This window comes from Lissotriton helveticus, chromosome 2_2 (assembly GCF_964261635.1).
Source record: "Lissotriton helveticus chromosome 2_2, aLisHel1.1, whole genome shotgun sequence".
NCBI lineage: Eukaryota > Metazoa > Chordata > Amphibia > Caudata > Salamandridae > Lissotriton > Lissotriton helveticus.
In genome coordinates this window covers 143,931,901-143,952,332 of record NC_136060.1, presented here as the reverse complement: position 1 = coordinate 143,952,332, position 20,432 = coordinate 143,931,901, and the positions used below count along the sequence as shown (strand labels likewise).

At 44.0% G+C, this 20,432-nt stretch overlaps 1 protein-coding gene across 3 annotated transcripts in view; it reads right to left on the bottom strand.

Moving 5' to 3' along the window:
• The window catches only part of CORIN (corin, serine peptidase), a 1,859,037-nt gene that overhangs the window by 340,479 nt on the left and 1,498,126 nt on the right, over positions 1 to 20,432 (bottom strand). For all 3 annotated transcript variants that reach the window (XM_078678226.1, XM_078678228.1, XM_078678227.1), the window contains exon 13: positions 2,542 to 2,649. In XM_078678226.1, the coding sequence (XP_078534352.1) occupies positions 2,542 to 2,649 (108 nt within the window). The remainder of the gene's footprint in view (positions 1 to 2,541; positions 2,650 to 20,432) is intronic.

The window sequence follows — 20,432 nt, the reverse complement described above, 5'->3', positions numbered from 1 at the left end:
GTGGCAATTTACATTCTGGCTGTAAGCCACCTTTTGAAATTACAAGTGAGTGCACGTGGCCTTCAATATTCTGTTGCGATTTTCTGTCTGACCTTTTTAAAGGTTATCATTAAGTAAGGTTTATCTTGTGTTACTTTCGATAGAACTTCAAGGTTGAAGGACACTGTCTGGTCAACATTTGTGTGTGTCGGGCGCACAAGGAAACATTTAAGGTACTTTTTACTCTGAAGATAGCGGAGGTGGCTGAGTATGATTGAAAGCACATTCCCCTGGTCCTGAGGAGAACCCCTTTATTTATCTGTAGGGTTTGAAAGTGTAGACCTGTTTGTGTTTGGCAAATTTAAGTATTATTAATAAAGAAGGTGTCAGGTTTATTTAAAAGAATAAATAATCAAAAGGATTTTAGTACATAAATCTGTAGCTTATCCTATTTTGCCATCATTTGCTGGGATTTTTTCTATCATAACCTGTTTTTGATTTATTGTGGGAAAGTGGGCTTTTTTGTTATATTGAATCTGTGTTTTATTGAATTTTGATTGTTTTGGATACATGTATATGGATGTAATTATGTGTATAATGCAAATATTATTGTTATGTTCTTTTGAAATGTGTTCTATTGTGTATCTAAAAATAAAGAGATTCCAAGAGTTGATTTAAAATATAAAATAAAAAGACATCTATTTAAAATATTTTGAAAAATTATTTTCAATCACTATGAGTGGCACGAGTGATTGGTAGATTTGGTTGTACTAGTGGTATCAGCATTGGCTCTTTTGTGGTAGGATTATTGAGTTGGCCTAGCCTTGCTGATTTTAGGCCAGAACCCTGTATTGATTATTGTAACTCTGCATAAAGGCAGCAGCGGCTTATGAAGTTAAAGGCTGTGAGTGGGGTTTTATACTTCTTTTCTGCCTGTACGTGCTCCTGGCCTATCAGAGACTGCCCCTGATTACGAGGCGTGGACAGACTGCCTGAAGGAATTCTGTGTGATTGCCTCCACCCAATAGAAGGCGTTAGCAAGATGTAGATTCTAATGCTGGTTTCATTTCTACATTTTTCTGTTCACTGCATGGTCTACTCTGATGTAGCCTGTCAGCTGTGGAGTGAGTCCATTGATTTATTGAGCAGAACTCTGGAATTGCCGGAGCTAGTTGCCTGTATCTCCACACACTACAATATATATTGGGGCAAACAGATCAGTCTAGGAAAAGGTACAATATTATGTGACTGTCCACAAAAACCATGTATGTACAATACCCTTGGTCGTGGCTCACTCTTATGTGCATTTGGACCCTGTTCTCTTTGCGCCTTTTGTATGGTCTGGCTTGCCAGACAATCATGTTAGCATCACTAGAGAGGGTATTTGGCCCCTCCTACATGTTGTGGCCAGGAAAACATGTTTTGGTTGGGCAAAAGCTGTGAGCATCCACAAAAAGGTGCTTGCACTCCACATTGCTGTGATTATTTTGTTTATTTAACTAGCAGCCAGAGGTTGAATTTCCAGGGGCACACACATGACATTGTAATGCTAATGAAGTGTCTTAGACAACTAGATCCTTTATGGTTTTTTTGGTGTTTTTCTCCGGCAGCAGCACAGAAGAGAAAGGGGATGCAGTCATTAACCAAGACAGATTTGTAGTTTTTAGGTGTGGCTTGACTGTGCATTCATAAACCAGACCTATTGCCTTTGCCAATGCTTGTTTACTTATTCTAGAAGCGACTACTAGGTTAATACTCAAAATGAGTGTAATAAAACTACCGACCATTGATGAGAGTAAGGGTCTAGCAGCCTGTGGTAAGCAATGACATGAAGGCCCATGCATGAGCCATCAGATAGATTGTCCAGTGCTGGCAAAGTATACTGGAGTTAAATGTCGACATATGAGACACCTGTGACAAAACACATACTACATATAGGTAGTATGTGCCATGCTGAGCACCAATTAAAAAATGTTGACACTGGCATATTTTAGGTAATTCTTGGCATATAAGGCATTTATAGCAAAATACAGGCCTGGCATAATACAAGCAATACTTAGCATACAAGGCAACCATGAAAAAATCCTGGTGCTGGCATACTGCAGGTAATTCCAAACATAACAGGCACCTGTGACAAAATACTTTAACTCTAGAGTACTAACTGGGAAATGATTGATTGATTTGTGGTTTTATAAAGTGTGCAATTTTGCCAAAAAGTGATACACAGTTACATACAGGGGACACCCATTGTACACGTTAAAAAGCACATGGCACCAAACCCTGGCGAGCAATAGGCTTCATTGACTTGGCAGAACAATTGCTTTTTAGAAAATCTATGTAAAATATATGATTTAAAATATACTTTTCGAATGCCATTTATATCCAATATTTCTTGGTGGGAGGATCTCTCTAAATCTCCCTAGAGGAAGTCACGTTCGCTCACTTTGCTAGTTCATCAGAATTTCCTTCAAGTATTACGCTCCAATTCTTCCAGAGATCACGAATCACTACTGACGAATCTTAATCCTGGAACAAAGAAAGTAAGGTTTTTGGCGTACATACCACAGTTGTCCTCATCGCTGTCGTCTTCACAGTCTGCCTGCCCGTCACATCTCCTGGAGGCTAAGACGCATCTTCCTGAGCGGCACTTGAAGTGACTGGGCGAGCATTCTAGAACGAATAAGGAGAGCGCATTTCAGCAAATTTGCACAGCGCGCAAAAACAGCAAATTGTCTAATGCTTGGCAAATCAATATTATGAATGCAATTTTGGAGCTATGATTGCACTAAGTAGTAAGACATGGAGATTCAGGATAAATAGGGCAGGCGCTGTAGAATTGTACATAATATAGAGTGTTAGCAAATTAGCCCAGCCTGGGCTTTCTTCTAATGACGTAATGCATTCATAATGACAATCAGAAATAGGTTTTAAAGCTTTTTAGGAATTATAGGCTTGGGTCACATCAACTGAGTTAGATTGTACTGGCTTTAAAGGGAAAGACCAAGCATTGAACATCATGCCTCTGATTGTATGGCGTTCTCTGGTAATCCTACACAGCGCGGATCATTGCTGAGGAAGGAGGATATTGCAAGTGTTCCAAATTTTAATGTCCTTACTTAAAGCATCAAATGAGCATAAAAAGAAAGACTTTTGCCACAAAAAATATTTGTCACCTTTTGATTAAGCCGGCTTACCATACTTAAAAAACAATATATCGCAATCTAGCCCTTCTAAAATGTGGATGCAATTTTGTACAAAAGAATTTAATGAGAGAAAACTTATACAGTTACCTTTTTTGGTTTGTTTTCTATTTGTAAAGTAAAAGCAAAATTGCTTCAAGAGGGCTCGTCAATTTGTGACTAATTCGTATACTCAGATTAAGAGTTCTTTGGATTTAGGTAGATGGGTAATAACAACGGTCTGGAAAACACCAAGTCCAACCCCGCATGTTTCTGACTCCTTTAGAGCGAAATAAATGAACCAAAATACACACCCATTTAATACTTGTTTGGAGCCCATTTTCTGGGAACGTGGTGGGGAAAGCTGGGGTCAGAGTGTACTGCTCCCATGTTGTGCAGCAGGAGGAGGGCCGGATGTAACATCTGCCCTGACATCCAAGAAACACCGGGCTTTTTAAAATGGCCCAGTGTGATATCCTCCCCAGGGTATATCACTACGGGCCACTCGTAATAGGGGTCTTAGAGTTTTTGCATACCATACTTACAAACCTTGGATAACATCTCAGCCACGTGTAATTTAGAAATTACTTGAGAAAGCCGTGTTCACGTGTGCTTCTTTACCAGATATTTTGCTAGCAAGATAGCTCAGATGAGCTAAGTATGCGTTTGCAGCTGGCATCCGTGTCTTGGAATATTGGCAAGGGTGACTTAGCTGTTTATTCTTTCAAAGATCGATAACTCACCGACCATTAATTTGGGAAATAGTAAAACCTGTTATTTACAACTCTGGCAATTCTGCGGTGAATGAGTCCTACAAACATGCTGTTTTTATTTTACTTCACCATATATTTGAGAAACATGCCTCCATTTTTTGTGGCATGATGGCTTCATTGATTTGCCTGTAAATTTAAACCTCTGTAGGAATTTGTGTTGTAATATGATATTCTTTTTGGGATTGAATATTTTGTCCAAAGTTTCTAAAAGTGAAGCATATTGATCCACTACTTCACTGATGTCATCCTCTCCACCAGTATGAACTTTGACAGCCTCTATCTGAAGAGGTTCCAATGAACTTCTGCCTTCAGGACCCAAATTTCAAACTGTAAGTACTTTTTTTCTTTTTTTATATAAATGCGTCCCCATCAATGGCATCAAGATAAGCTTTGAATGCTTCCTGCCATTGTTCCCAATTCAATGGTGGGGTTCCTGGCATCAACATAAATTACATAAATGGAAGACGAACAGGAATTTTCTCCATTGTGTTGCTGTGCACTATGCACAACTGGTGAGTTGCTGCACCACAGTTTCTTATTTCACATGTACGAGGATTATCCTTGTGCATGTTTATATAACTAAAAACAGATATGAAATAAGGTGTGTCTGACACTGTTATAAAAGGCAGCTTCAATCAATTGGCTCACCTGAAACCCTTAAGAATGCGCCAGATATGAATAAATGTGTGCATGCATCGTTGTTACAGGCCAAGTTCAACAAATTGGTTCACTTGAAACTTGTGGCCAAATACTCATTATCTGAATTATATGCTATTGAAGACAAACTGAACGCTGTGTTGATTAGCGGTGATTACCACATGAAGACGATCGCGCTGTCTTTGGTTCAGAAACTAGACTGTACAAGCACAGTGGCAGGGCTTTCCTACTCCATAAGATGACAGCTGCTGAGCGTGTTTTATAAAACAAATGGGTTATGTTTCACGGGAGCTGTCAAAAAAACTTGAAAAGGCCATGGAGGCCCCATTCCCCAAGGCCGTGAATCTAATTAAAAGGGAGAGGGGCCACAGAGCCCCTCTCTGAGCCTTTAAAGAGTCCTGGAACCCCAACCCCCGGGGCTGGCTCAATTACAGTGCCCGCACTGGGAAAACAGTAGTTTCCCTGCCCGCACTACTGCGGACAGGAAAACATGTTTGCTCCCGTCTGACGGGAGCATTTTTAATTCTCCTACTAAACTAGAGCAAAAATGTAAGTCTGTTGACAGCTGGAGGGAGATTTATACATGCTCCCGCAGGCTGGGAGCAGACTTTTGTTCTGTTTCCCTGCCCACAGGAGTGCGGGCAGGGAAACAGACACACATTGCTCCCGCCCAGTGGGAGCAATCAGAAAATATCTGATCCCTCCGGAAGGGAGCAATACCCGGTCAAGCACTATAAGGGGAGCCAGCCTGGGACACCGGGGCTATGGTGTTCCCCCACAGCCCCTAGTGTGGTGCTTGGTGTGTGCCCCTGGTTGGCACTGGAGCACCTATGTTTATGACAGGTACAGCGGATGAGGTCTCTGAGGCCACAATAGGCTCGGAGAGGCAAGCAGCATGTTCCCCTCCCCTTTTTAATAAGATACGCCCCATGGATTGGTTCCCCAGGGTCCATGAAGGTTCGGAAAGGCGGTCGCAATGCGCAAAATAGTACTCATCTACTACTACTTCTCACGCTCATAAATGCCTTGGTGAATCTGCCCCAGTATCCTTAGCAGTCTGGATTAAATTTGTTTAGGCAAAATGAACCACTCGTAAGAAGAAAGTGAGGCAGTAAAGGAAGAAAGACCTGTTTTACTGGTGAAGACTCAATGGTGATGCATAAGTACTACCTCCAAAGACACCATGAATATGTTTTATACTCCCAGTGCTACTTCTGGTTTTAAGTGTTACCTTGTCCAAATGTGCTTTCTAAGATAAAGGAGGACTCATGGTGACTGAGTTATTTATATTTATAAACATGTTATTATTTTGTGACCTATTTACTTTATGATATGCCACCAACCCACCCAGCTGAAGGGATATTGTGGTGTGGTCCATTTTAAAAAGATCATCAGCATATCCCCAGCATTGGTCCTGACTATCTACCAAATTTAGGAAATAGAGCAGGGGAATATGCAACCCCATTTTTGTGACTGAACCCACAACTGTCAGTCACCTCCTGTTCAAACTACTCTAATGTCTAGATTCTGTTTAGTGTGTAGAACTTTGTCACTCAATTTGGTATTTCTATTTTCTTTCTGTATGTTGTGTGCATTACATACATTAATAAATAATAATAACCTAACAGAAAAATCTTACAAAAGAGGACCTTAGGATAAAATTCTAGTGACTGGCAAAGTCTTAACAATGTTTGGATTCTTGGAAGACTTCCATAAGACAAATGTAGTTTATGAGAAAACAATCAGGAACAGAAATAGAACACAGACTGAAAGGGACTGCATTTTTTACTAGCCTGTTAATGTGTTTTTTTGGACGGAATCTAAAACATGGATATTTGAATTCAAATACACTTAACTCCTATGAACGTTCCATAAACATGCTCCCGTTGTCATCAATATAGCAGTTGTCTTCACCACTGGTACATGCCACATTTTACAGCAACCAAAAAGTTTGGCTCCCGACCTATCTGTGCTGATAGCTGCAGCACTATATTTATTTGTCCTCAGTAATAAGGTGTCCGGGATGAGGTAAAGAATAGCAGATATGATGAAACAACATGCTGGTCAATCAATCAGGATTCATAATGCGTGGCTAATCACCCAACAGGGTATCCAGGCATTTGCAGGCCCGTAGGCTTATTCCAACAGCCAGGTATTGAGGTGCATTCAGAATTCCCGAAGTGAGGTGATGGTCCAGAGGTGCGTGGGGGGGCTGTTCTAGGTCTTTGCTGCGATGTGGGGAAAGGAGCGTCCTCCATTTCGGCTTTGGTAGATGCGGGGAGTATAGGCAAGAGAAAGGGAGAGGCAGCGTAGACTTCTTGTGGTTGGTGACATCCAGGCAGTGGTTAATGTAGACGGGTCCTTGGTTGTGTAGAGCCTTGTGTGGGTGGGTCACTTGTTCATAGGCAGGATCTCTGTGTTGGGGGCAGGCTTAAATCACAGCAGTGCACAGCCCAGTCCTCCTTCCATAGCAATGCAGCAGGCACACGAACAGAGTATGCACTGGCTCCCGTGACACATGGGGTGAAAAGACCTGAGTGTTCTGACATCAGCACCTCCATACTGCCCCTCAATGCGAGTCGGGAGAAGATTTTCAAAGACTGATGTTAAAGTATTGTCCAGTGGTAGGGGAATTATGATATTTCTAGTCTGAAAATATGATAGAAATGAAAATGTTTACCCTACAGTAATGCGCTGAATTAATCACAGCAATAGCAGATGAAATCAAGAGTCAAAGTGAATTCAAGATACATCGGTGGGTGACCATCAGGATCCCGGTGAGTCCACAAAAGGTTAAATTAGACTGGAGAAGGATGGGTAAGATAGGTGAGTATTATACCGTGGCTCATCCCAGGCAGGACAAAAGCAGCTTATGACCTAAAACCCATAACGGCGATGGCAATTATTGTACTGTTATTAACAATTCTGACCAGAGATAGATCATTTACCCTCTGTAGGTCACTGTTGTATTACAGACGAGTTGTGTTTGAGGGAACAGTAAGAAAAGGAGGCTGCCGAAGCGACAATCGTGGTGTTGAAAATCAGAAGGAGAGACAAGGGTGGACTTTCTGAAAACTGTGAGGAAATATAAAGGACCACGGTGGTTGCTGAGGGGAAAGCTGTAAAATGTAACCTCTCAAGCGTTCCTCTCACTCCACCATAAGAGTCATTAATATTTCAGGGACATTCTTTCCCCATAAGCTCAAGTTTTAACACTTGTGTAGTCGTGTTTACATTCGTAAGGTAACGCAATCTGAAAAAGTATTTCCACAGATGTTATGTTACGTTGGTTTGTATAGCGCATGGCTGCCCCAGCAACGGGCGTCCCAGCGCTTGCAGACGAACCCACAGCGGAGCCTAGCGAGCACAAAGAAAAGGAAAGGAGAGGTGGTCAGCAGTTCTGGGCCTGGATGGAGGAAAATAGCCAAGTTTTAATTTGTTTTCGGAAAAGCTGATGATTCACATTGGACCTAGCCTGTAGGGGGATAGAATTCCACAGTATCGGAGCCTTGTGCTTGAGAGAGCGCCCCCCCGCTCTGCTCCTACGCACCCTAGTGGTGCGGGCAAGGTACAGATCTGCAGAGCGGAGAGCCCCCGTAAGGGTGTAGAAGGTACAAAGTCCCTGCAATATTTGGGGGCCATGGCCATAGAGAATTTTATGTGTTAAACAAAGAGCCTTGAATTGAATTCTTTGTTTTACAGGTAGCCAGTGTAGTCGAAATAGCGCTTGTGAGATAGAACAGAATTTCGGCAAGGCCAGTAGAGTACGGGCTGCAGCGTTCTGAGCCCTCTGAAGTCTCTTGATGACCGTCAGATTAGAGCCCAACAAAAGGGCGTTACGATAGTCCAGATGGGAAAGGACCATAGCTTGGACTATTGTCTGGCGAGTGGGGGGCTCAAAAAATCCTAAAATGGGCTTGAGTGACCGAAGGCGACCATAGCAGGTGCCTGCCACTTTTTTTGCATGGGAGTCAAGAGCCAAGGAGCTGTCCAGCAAAACCCCAAATTCTTGACATCCTGTTTCGTTGTCGGAGACAAGCCCAATGATGGAGGCCATCAGTGCTCATCCCACTTCTGTGGATCACGACCGATCAGAAGTATCTCAGTTTTTGCAGCATTAAGTTGGAGGCAATTCTCAGATAGCCAGCTGGAAACGGCCAGAAGATCTTCACGGAACTTAACTCGGTCCGACTCAGCCTCATTAGAAAAGGTGAAAATAAGCTGAGTGTTGTCCGCATAAGATGTTAATTTAATTTCACGTTCCTTGGCTAGAACAGCCAGGGGGCGGACATACACTTTGAACAACGTGGGACTGAGAGCAGACCCCTGCGGGACACCACAACTGAGGGGGAACCTGCTGGACGTGTACGGAGGGGCATGAACCTGGAAGGAGCGATCTGATAAAAATGACGCAAACCAATCCAAGGCACTGCCCCCGACCCCGATCTCCCCAAGACGCTTAAGTAAAATCTTATGGGAGACCGTGTCGAAGGCCGCACTCAAGTCCAGCAGAATAAGGGCTGAGGTGTTACCCAGATCTTGTGCCACCCTCAGCTGTTCGGTGGCTGCCAAGAGGGCAGACTCCGTGCTGTGATTGGCTCGAAAGCCATTTTGAGATTCACCCAGAATCTTATTAGTCTCCAAGTAACTAGTCAAGGTTGAATTCACATGGCATTCCATCACCTTGGCCAGGTATGGCAACAAGGAAATTGGTCTGAAGCTATCTGGCCGTAAGGGATCCAGGGTGGATTTTTTTAGCAAGGGGATCACTTTAGCATGTTTCCAAGAGCTAGGGACTGTAGCTGTTTGAAGTGAGGTATTGATCAACTCCCTCCCCTCAAGCAGAATGGGGTCCTGGTAAATTCTAAATATCTCAGGTTTAACAGGGTCATCTGGTGACCCGGACTTCACCTTAGAGGCCAGTAGTTCCAGATCCGTCAAAGAGAGCAGTGGGAGAGTTTGGAGGGAATAGGAACGGTCGAAGGGTCCGGTGACTTCGCCAGAGGAAGTGGTAGGCACGTTGGAATTGAGAGAGTTGTAAATCCCTTTTACTTTAGTGACAAAAAAGCAGGCCAGTTCTTCGCACTGTGCGTTGGAGACTATAGTGCTTTCGGTTGCCTCAGGAGTCTAAGATAGATCCTTTAGTAGGGAGAAGATCGTTTTCGAGCGATTAGTGCTTGAATTAATCAGAGTCGTATAATAAGTGGCTTTAGCCTTTTTTATTTGTCTGTGATAGGCTTTGGTGGCAGATCTGTAATTGATTTTAGCTAGAGGGTCATATGAGCGTCTCCAGTTGTGCTCCAGGATTTTGCAGTGCTTCCTTTCAGTTGCAAGTGCCTCAGAGTACCAAGGATGAGTCTGGTCGCGTTTGGGCCTAGACATTTTCTTAGGGATCAGATAGTCAAGTGATTTATTAATCCATTCTCTATAAGCTGTATCAGCCTTCTCCAAATTACTGGGCCATTTTGAACGTGAGGCTTTCAGTCTGGACTCGAATAAGGCGCCGTCCAGTTTTTGCCATGGACGTCTCCAAAGGGGAGGAGAAAGATCACAAACAGACCTTGCAAATGCCAATGTGTTTTTGAATAATGGAAACACAGGTGGGCAGATCCTATCATTTAAAGCAGCTTGCAATGTGTAAAACCTTACCAGAAACGTAAACAGTGGGAAAATAGATAACATTTCTGAATGAAAATGAACGAGATTCTGCATCTGATTGTTGCCCCTGCCTAGAAGACTGATTCAGCCGCACTGACAAACTCAGCATATCTGTTTTGTAATAGGATTTTGAACCCCAAGACGAAAGCGAGCCCTAGTTTTGACAAAAAGGACAGTATTGATGTAATCCAGCATATGTATGAAAATCAGTATAAGAGCAATTGAATTAAAATGAGACATTATAGGCCCAATTCACCAGTATGTGTATTATTACTCCTGTAGTAATGCTTCATGTATCTAATAATGGCTTACATGAACCAGTGCTTACTTTGTAAAATAATGAGTGCTGGTGCCCTAAGTGCTGCTCAGAAGCCCATGGCTGGCGCCAATAAATGTTAGAGCTCCAACTTCCAGGGCTGAATCCACTTCAGCCCTCTTTAATCCACTGCCAGACACTCCCTTCTCTTTAGCTCACTCTTGGAGGTTCATGCATTCTCGCTTAGTGAAGGGTTTTCCATTTTTCCAGGAGCAGCCCGTGCTGGTAAGAGCAGTGTGGCAGTGGGGTGGGGTAGGGAGGGACTCAACAGACAACACAGAGGGAAAATTAATTATTTATTTATTTTCCCTCATCATCATCTGTTGCGTCCCCGCTCCCCACCGCTGTTACCTGCACAAGCCGTTCCTGCGTTTTTCTCTTTCTCCTTATTTTCTGTGTGTGTTTTTTTTCCTCTGCTGCCCTCGGGAAACATCAGATGAGGAAAAATAAGTGCCAGTCCACAGAAATGAGTGCTGGTGGCCCTCACCAGCTCAAATTGAGCACTGAAACACTTATGCAGGTCCTATTTATTAAGTTCTTATGTTTAGGGTTCTCCATGGAGAGTGCGTAGTCCTGTGTATAAGGTATAAAGGTGGGAATTTCAGTGGGTTTGGAAAATGGGGAATATCTACCAGCGGCGGTTTCTGCGAAAGGGCGTCGGGACTCCGCCCCCTTTACTTTCATCCCCCCCTTAGTCGGCATTGCTAAAGTTAAAAGAAACTCTTCAAATCTGATAGTAAAAAATGTACATGCATGTTTGTTGGGGATGAGGCTGTTGATGTGATGACACACTGCCAGAGAGTTTGATAAATTCCTAAACCTTCTGCCTCTGGGCGGGCCAAGTCTACAGTATTTGCCGGGCTTAGGAGCTCACCGCCCTGAGACCTGTGTGGTCATCTGCACGGCAAAGACATAGACTCGAGCTCTAGTCTTCACCTCCTGATGACATGTGGGTAAAGTTTGCCCGGGGCGCTTCAGGTTGAAGTCCTGTAGCACTGGGGCTTCACATCAATTTTATGGCAAGACCGGAAGCTCCTATTATGCTTTTCTTATCTTGCTTTATTCCAACAGCAGCCAAGATAAGTGAGAAAACTACAGATCCCAGGGGCCCATTCGAACAAACTGGCCAATGGGAACAGAGAAAAAACGATATCAACTGACCATTCATAACCAAGTACAGTAATAGGAGTCACCACTGACTGCGCAGCTTCCTCTTTTCTTGCTGCTCGCAGTCAGATAAGTGCTCTTATCTTTTGCCCCATACTATTTTTTATTGCTATCTGCATTTGTAGTTTGTATTATATTCCATTTGATGTATTGAATTTCTCTTTGCCCCGCGCACCCTTCAGGCGCTTCCTGCCTCTCGCTACTCGCTCTCTGTTTTGTGCCCCCCCCGCCCCCGAGTTCGCCGCTTTGGTGGTTTCTGCTGTCAGCGCGCGGCTCGCTCTGCTCTGTTTCCCGCTCTGCGCTCACCTTTTACAGTTGTTGGTGACGCGAGCGTTTCTACTTTGCCGGTGCTGATTTGTTTTTCGACCGTTTTCAGTTACAGGGCTGATATTTTCCCCTTACATGCTCCCGCATACCGTTTGCTGCTGTCCTTCTCAGTCCCTGAGCTCCGTCTGTCTTCCAGAGCATTTCCTTCTCTGAGGCATGCCCCTGGGTGTGGTTTTGGCCTTTCTGTCACTCCTTCAGGCCCTTGTCAACCCTCGCTGCCTACTCCTTCCAAGGGAAATTTTACTATGGAAGTGGATAGTTCTCCTGAGCTAGTGCAAGATATTGAAGAAGGTGAAGCCTTCAAAAAGGATCTCAATCAATTTATAAATTCTTCTGTGGAAACTGCTGTTGAGGTCTCTATGAGACGCATGTCTAAGAGTATGGAAAATACAATGATAAGCCTAGTGTCCAAGGCTCTGGCCCAGTCTGCGGGGGAAAGCAGAAAAAGAAAGGTGGTTTCCTCTGCTTGAATAAGTGCTTAAAAAACTGTGTCTGGGTTGACTAGCGAGGTTCCCTCGCATCTGATTGAGGACAAAGTGCCTCCCAGGCTTCCTGTAAAGGAGGGGTTTGTTGGTTACGAGGGTAAACGCAAACAGAAAGTGAAGCATGCAGAGTCACCAAAAAAGAAATTGGTTATTTCCACCATCTTGGACACTGATGACGATGATGATATACCTGACGCAGATGACTTATTTAATGTTTTTGATTTTTCTGACCCCCCTCACAAAAAGGCCAAGTCTGATTCCTTCACTTTCGAACCTGTTTTTGATTCAGAAGGACTCCCTATGTCTGATCCTTCGTCCATTCGCCACCCAAATTCTACTGAACGGTTGCCCACTTCCCATGTGGGAGAATGTATTTCGGCCAGACTTTGCCTTCCTTTAGAGACCGTTGTTAGGTCCAGACTTAAATCTGAATGCCCCAAGCCTTCCCTTTCAGAAAAAAATACTCTTGTTCCCGCCATCGACCAGCCACTGCTCACTTTCTTTTCAAAATTTGGAAAAGATCCTCGTAGGGGGGTAGACAAAGCCTGGTCTACTTGCCAGGACAAACTATTGGATGTGGTGGGACAACTAGCGCGCATTTTTGATATGGCCGAATCGGCCCGCCTAGATGGTTCTGACCTCTCAGCGGAGGATGTGTCCATGTGGGCTCACCCTGCCTTCTGCTTATTGGGAAATGCTAATGCTGCTATCACGCACGAACGGCGCAAAGGCCTTCTCATTAAACTGGATCCCAAATTAGCCAATCTTGCCCCTTTGGACCCAGGCTCCAAGACTAATGGACTCCTGTTCGGAAAGAACCTTATCCGTGACCTCAGTAGATTTGTTTCCACTTTTGCTTCATTAGATAAGGCACAACAGTCTATCAAGAAAGTCTTCGCTCCTCTGGTTTTGGGATGGGCCGGTAGAGGCAGGGGTCGCTCTTCCGGCCTTCCCTACAACATCCAAGGCTCCAGAGGTTCCTACAACAATTCCCAGGACTACAAACCCCAGTTCTACCCTCAGCGGGGTAGAGGCTTCCGAGGTAGAGGGCAGAAGAACTACCGTAATAACAAATCAAACCAACAAGGTAAGCCCTTCTCCCCTCCTCCAGTAGGGGGTCGGTTAAGACTGTTCTTGCAAAAATGGCGGACTATCACCACAGATCCATGGGTTCTCAACACGGTTCAGGGTTATCTTATAGAGCTTTTTTCGCCGCTTTTCCAGACTTCTTTTCCCCCTCCTCTAGTTTTCTCTTCAGACATGGCCCTTCTGATCTCAAGCGAGATTCAGTCTCTTCTTCAAAAACAAGCCTTCCAGATTTCTCCCTTCAACTCCTCAGGCTTTCTCAGCTCCATTTTTCTGGTCCAAAAGAAAAACAAAAAGCTACGTCCAGTAATAAACTTGAAATGGTTCAATCAATTTGTGGTGTATCGCCACTTCAAAATGGAGACAATTCTCCACTTACGGGACACCCTTCGTCCTAACGGTTGGATGGTCCGGCTGGATTTACAAGATACTTACCTTACTGTTCCCATTCACCCCTCCCACTCGAAGTTCCTGCATTCCAGTGGTCGGGCATGACGTACAGATTCACTTCTCTTCCTTTCAGTCTTTCTTCAGCACCTTGGTGCTTTACAAAACTCCTCAAACCAGTTGTAGCCTTTCTTCGGTCGCTCGGCATCAGACTCATCATATACCTGGACGACTTTCTTATCATGAATACAGACAAACAGCTCCTCTTGTCCGACCTTCACACTACTCAGACTCTTCTTTTGGATCTAGGTTTTCTCATCAATCTCGAGAAATCATCTCTTATCCCGTCCCAGAACATGGAATTCTTGGGTTTCCTGGTAGACTCTGTCGCAGCCTCTCTCCGCCTCCCTCAGGCGAAAGTCTCCACAATCAAGACAGAGATTGCCACGGTTCTCACATATCCCTCCGAACCTTAGCAAGAATTGTCGGTCTTCTCTCTTCTTCTATTCAGGCCATCTTTCCGGGCCCTCTGCATTATCGAGCCCTACAACGTTTAAAAATCAAACATCTGCGCCAAGGTCTGGCTTACGTCAATCTTATCGCTCTGGATCCAGAGTCTCGCGACGAGCTTCAATGGTGGACAGACCATTTAGACGCATGGAACGGACACACTATCTTCGCTTCGGCCCCAGATCTTGTGTTAGAGTCAGATGCCAGCCTGTCGGCTTGGGGCGGCCGTTGTGGTCCAATCTCGACTGGAGGTACGTGGTCTCTAGAGGAGTCCAAATTGCACATCAATTGTTTAGAGATGCTTGCAGGTTCCTTTGCAATCCAAAGTCTCTCAAAGAACAGGATCCGTTGTTCCATTATTCTCCGAATGGACAATGTTTCTGCGGTCCGCTACATAAACCACCTCAGCAGTACCAAATCCAAATCTCTGGCAGAGCTGGCGAAAAGTCTTTGGGAATTTTGTCTGTCAAACCAACTTTCTTTAACGGCGGAGTATCTTCCAGGAGACCTCAATTCGGTAGCAGATTGGCATTCGCGTTTTCTCCGAGACTCCAGCGATTGGAAGCTGCTTCCGTCCGTTTTCCTCTCTCTCTCTCAAAAATGGGGTCCCTTTTCCATAGACCTCTTTGCATCCCGTCTCAACTCTCAGTTGCCCCGCTTCTTCAGTTGGCGGCTTGATCCTTCAGCCTTAGCAACGGATGCTTTCCTCCAAGACTGGTCTCGCCATCTCAATTACGCCTTTCCTCCCTTTCTCAAGATCAGCAGAGTCCTTTCCCAAGTTCGTCGACAGTCGACCTCCTTGGTCCTAGTAGCCCCCTTCTGGCAATCTCAGATCTGGTTCCCCTCTCTGCTGGAAATGGCAGTGGATTTTCCAGTCCTACTTCCGTCATGCACCGACTTACTCTTGAGTCCTCAAGGTGCCCGACACAACCTCATTCTGGACAACACCCTGACTCTGTCGGCTTGGAAAGTTTCCGGCCTGTCCCTTCTGACGTCCTCATTTCACAAGAGGCTGCTCTCTTCATCAGCCAAGCCTGGGCTACCGGGACTTCCAAAGCTTACAAATCCGCCTGGTCTCTTTGGGCAAGCTGGTGTCTGGAAAGGAATATTGATCCCCTTGCAGCCCCTCTGAATTTTGAGGTCAACTTTAAAGGAGTTTGTTGTTCCAAACCTCTGTTGGCTAAGTATTCCTCTTTATGGGATTTTTCTTTTGTTCTCAAACTGTTTTCTGATTGGCCAGTTAATTCTGCTCTTTCTCTCAAAATGTTATCTGCTAAACTTACAATGTTGTTGTGTTTAGTTTCCATTAAACGTGTCTCTGATGATAGAGAGTTAGATATTTCTTCTCTCCAATTTTCCACCACAGGTGTTGTGTTCCAGATCCACAGACGGACTAAAACACATTTGGATTCTGTTTTTTACCCCTATTTCCCTTCAGATCCTAAGTTGTGTGTTGGCCAGTGTTTAAAAGTGTAGGAACAAAGGACTTCTGATCTCAGAGCGCCCTCTCATTCCCACTCCTTATCTCCTTCCGAAAGCCCCACCTTCCTGTCTCCTCCCCTACCCTTGCCCGTTGGGTTACGTCCCTTGCGGGCATCAATGTCTCCGTTTTCGGAGCTCATTCCACCAGAGGAGCAATGGCCTCTAAGGCTTTTTGGGCAGGCTCCCGTCTGGAGGACACTCTGAGCTCAGCAAACTGGACCAATGACAATGTTTTTCGTATGTTCTATTGCAAACCTATTAATACTGTGGCTTCTGTTGTAGTTGATATGCTTTAAACAAGCATAATAGGAGCCTCCGGTCTTGCCATAAAATGTAGATTTTATAACGGAAAGTCTTAATTTAATTAAAGACTCGGAGGCGAGTATTATCCCACCGCTACACTTCTAACTTGTGTTCTCCCTCCCTTCAGCGAATCCGGCCCTGCCGCCTGCTTTTTCGTAAGAAGACCTCTCTCTACCACCTTTGATCTTCACCTCAACGGATCTTCCCTCCTGTCCGTCTGGACCCATCGCCTAGGACTCAAGTTGGATGTTCCTCATGGTTTCCTCTGCTTCAAGAAGTTTGTTCCAGGACTTTGGCGTTCTCTCTTATTGTTGCAATTGTTCCTTTGTTTCCTGACTTTATCTGATCTGCTCGTCAGCTAAAAGAGGAAGCTGCGCAGTCAGTGGTGTCTCTTATTATTGTACTTGGTTATGATTGGTCAGTTGATATCGTTTTTTCTCTGTTCCCATTGGCTAGTTTGTTCGCATGGGCCCCTGCGAACTGTAGTTTTCTCACTTATCTTGGCTGCTGTTGGAATAAAGCAAGATAAGTGTTCTTAATAAATAAAATTAAGACTTTCCGTCATAACAACTAGAAAAATCTACATTAGGGAGCAGAGATGATGGTCACCCCACCCTTTCAGAATTCATCACAGGGGGGTGGGTCCTGCCCTGTGACGAGTTGTAAAGGGGTGGGGTAGACAATGCAGGCAGGCGGGAAGCTCAAAAGTCGATTGTGCGCAGTTTACCGTATTCTGAAGAGACACTTCGCAGACTCGATGAGGGGTCTGCTTCCTGCGCTGCTAACTACAGGACCTTGTGGAGGCCTTCATTTGATCTCCAGCGCTTCAACTTCGAAGACAGATCTGAATGGTATTTTGAACCTGTAGACAGAGTGGAGGTAGAAGCCCTGCTGAAGGGACAACACCCATGGAACCTGGCAGGCTTCACTCGCACTGGCATCATAGAACAAGCTCTCAGGAAGGTAGGCGTCATGGGAAGCTTGGCAGTGCGTGCGTTTGATTTCATTTGCCATAGAAGTCTTTTTCCGTTTTGTTAATTTAGTGCACATGTTGTGTGTTCTTTACAAAACACCTTCAGTGGAATTTTTGGCATGTTACTGGGACACACCATCCAAATTAACAATGGCAGGGTTTGTCAAAGCTCAGCTGTAAAGTTCGAAAAGGATTATATGCTTTTTTCGACAGAGGGAATGAAAGAATGCCTAAACGGGCTGTATTAAAATAAAACGCATGCTTCATTGCCAAATTTAATGGTACCCGGTTTACCCTCATCGGAATGATGGAAATTCATGTACTTCTTGCTGGGATTCGAACTTGTGACCAGCCGATCACCTCATGCTTAAACAGAAGCATTCAGCGTGCTGTAGAAGCATAATGAGTAACTTCAAGGAATTTGCTTTTGCACGCATTAAGAAAGCAAGCATTGCTTTACTGCAAACGATGTAATTGTGATCGATATTTGAGTGCAAGACTTGAACAAAATGTGGACGTGAAATAAACACATACCTACTGCCGAATAACCAAAAAAACCTAACAAGCTGGCCTGCCGTGTGCTTCAAGCAGAGTTCCACCCACCTCTCCCAGAATAATCTCTTGAGTTAAAGCCATTTTAGCCTTTACCCCTTCTCACAGGCCACACACCAGACTATCTGACACAGGTGGCTTCCTCTCTGTTTCTGCACTTTAAGAAAGGTGTGAAAAAGCCCCTCTTCATGCAACATTTGTCGCTAAACTTAAAGCTACTGCCACCCATTCAAACTGCTCCTGTGCGCTCAGAATCTTCAAGCATTTCTTACTTGTGCACAGCACTGCATCGCGTCCGAGCTAGGTGTGTGCTGTATAAGTGCAGATGCTCACATACAGGAGTACAAAGACACCCTTTCAAGACCTCACTCACCCCTTGGCACAAGCCAGGGTGCTGCAGAACTGCACAGTTTAACATGTGTGATGCTGTGTAAACAGGTATTTGGGACTGTCTCTGAAGAGACCCAGCATGCTTAGCTGCTATATAGTCTGGAGGAACAGCTGCTGGCTTTATTTTCACCTATAACTATTTATCATTCTGCTCACCAAGTCCTTCTCGAGCGGCCCAGAGAAGCCACAAACCAAGTGCAACTGCTTCTCGGTTAGAAAAGGATGGCCAGAAAACTCACAGGGTGAAAACAAACCCATGCTTAGTTCGTGGCCTTAGCAGGAGTCCTTTGCAGTGCCCTAAAGCTGCCAAGCAAAGGGCGCTTTTCTAAAAAATTTGCTTCTGGAAAACTTTGCGAGCTCTGCCAACCATCAGCAAAGTGGTGCCAGGCTGGTGCTGAGTGCACCTCTCTGTTCAGTGGCAAAATAATTGCTCACATTCTGAAGGCGGGCCTCAGAGTGCAGCTCTTCCTTCCCGGACTCTAACACATCTGTAGCCCAGACTTCCATGGGCTATGGGAGGGCAGGTACAAGGATCCCTGGCATCCTATCCAATGTCAGAATGTCTAGCCCTCCTGCTTACCCATCTGGTGCTTTGAGGTGCAGTTTGACAGTCTCTGCCGTTCAGGGCTGAAGGGGCTGGGGCAACTGTTGTACCAGATTCAGACGAGGTTTAGGGTAAATTATTTATCAACCCTTCTTAACTTTGATCTTTGATTCACAATATAAAAGCAGTAACTAATACAAATTTGGGTAATACATATCTCTTTTTAACAATTTGCAGTAAATATGTGGTGTAAAATCCACCATTTGAATCACATTTTTTTTGCGGGGGAGAACCCCTACCCCCGCATCCTCATTTTGCACCGGTATAAACTTCCGCCACACCACTTTCAAAATCCACCAGCCGCCACTGATATCTACCCATACAAACCATAAAACACACCTACAAAGAGGTAAGTCAGTTGCAATTAAAAAAAGTTACACCTGCATTTACACCACAGCCTAAAAAGGTTCAAACCTACTTCAGCCACGCTTTTGCTACTCACTTGGCAACTCACAAGTACTGTAAGGGCTATCTAATAGAAAACAGTTAAGCCACCAATACACATTTTAACACATAAAAGTTACTAAAAGATACATTGTAGTATATCTTCACATATTGCATAAACCCACTATTCATCACATTTTAGATGTGTAAAAAAGTTACAAAATATAATAAGGTGCAAACTGGCCACATAACTTTAGACACTGCAGAAACATATACATATTACAACAATGCAAAGTAAATAAACTAGAATGTAAGTAAAAGAATCATAGCTATGCACATTGCAGACACCTATACAAATCATATTATAAAATGGTAAACATAACAGATCTACATACATACAAAGTTACAAATACATGCATTGTTAAGTAATAATAAAAAATAAACATCCAACACTACAGCACGTCCCAAACACACACACAACGACACACAACAGAACAGTAGCTGGTGTCTGGCTTTGTAAGAATTTAGGGGAAGAATGCAGAGCCCAGAGTGTGGCCTCTTTTTATGTGCTCCTAGCAGTAATGCTAGTCATATGTGTATTACTATCCTCAGGTGTTGCAAGAACTTGCAACAAATTGCCAGTACAGGCCTGAATAATTAAATAATGTGAGCTCAACTAAATATTTTAGAAGTTGATGTGGATATAAGGAAATGCAAGGATATTGTATTTAACTCAGATGTGTATGAACATGTTAATTGTCCAATACTATTGAAAAAACAACATTTGACGCTGGTTTACTTTTTAGCATTTTATTTGAATCCACCAAATTTCCCCCATTGGTTCTTACTTTTTGAATGTCTAAAATTGTCATGGCTGTTGTGTCTTATAAAAGGTACAACATGAATTTAATCAATACCTTATGTCCCCACCACATTCATGCATTTATCATGCAACGTTTGCAAAATTCGTCACAATGTTTACAATTCTGTTGGTGAAAGGCTTGATTGCTGAATACAATAAAATGACACGACATGACTCATTACAGAAGTGTGAGGAACCCTTAAAGAAGAGGATCACCACCAATTCCCAGCAAGAAACCCTGTCTTGGATATACTGAAAAGCAGATAATGAACCACGTGTCTTTAATGTTACTCAAGATGTATAGTAAATAGAGCTGGAGGAGGGGCTTGCAGAGGTGGAGTAGAGGAGGATTAAGAAA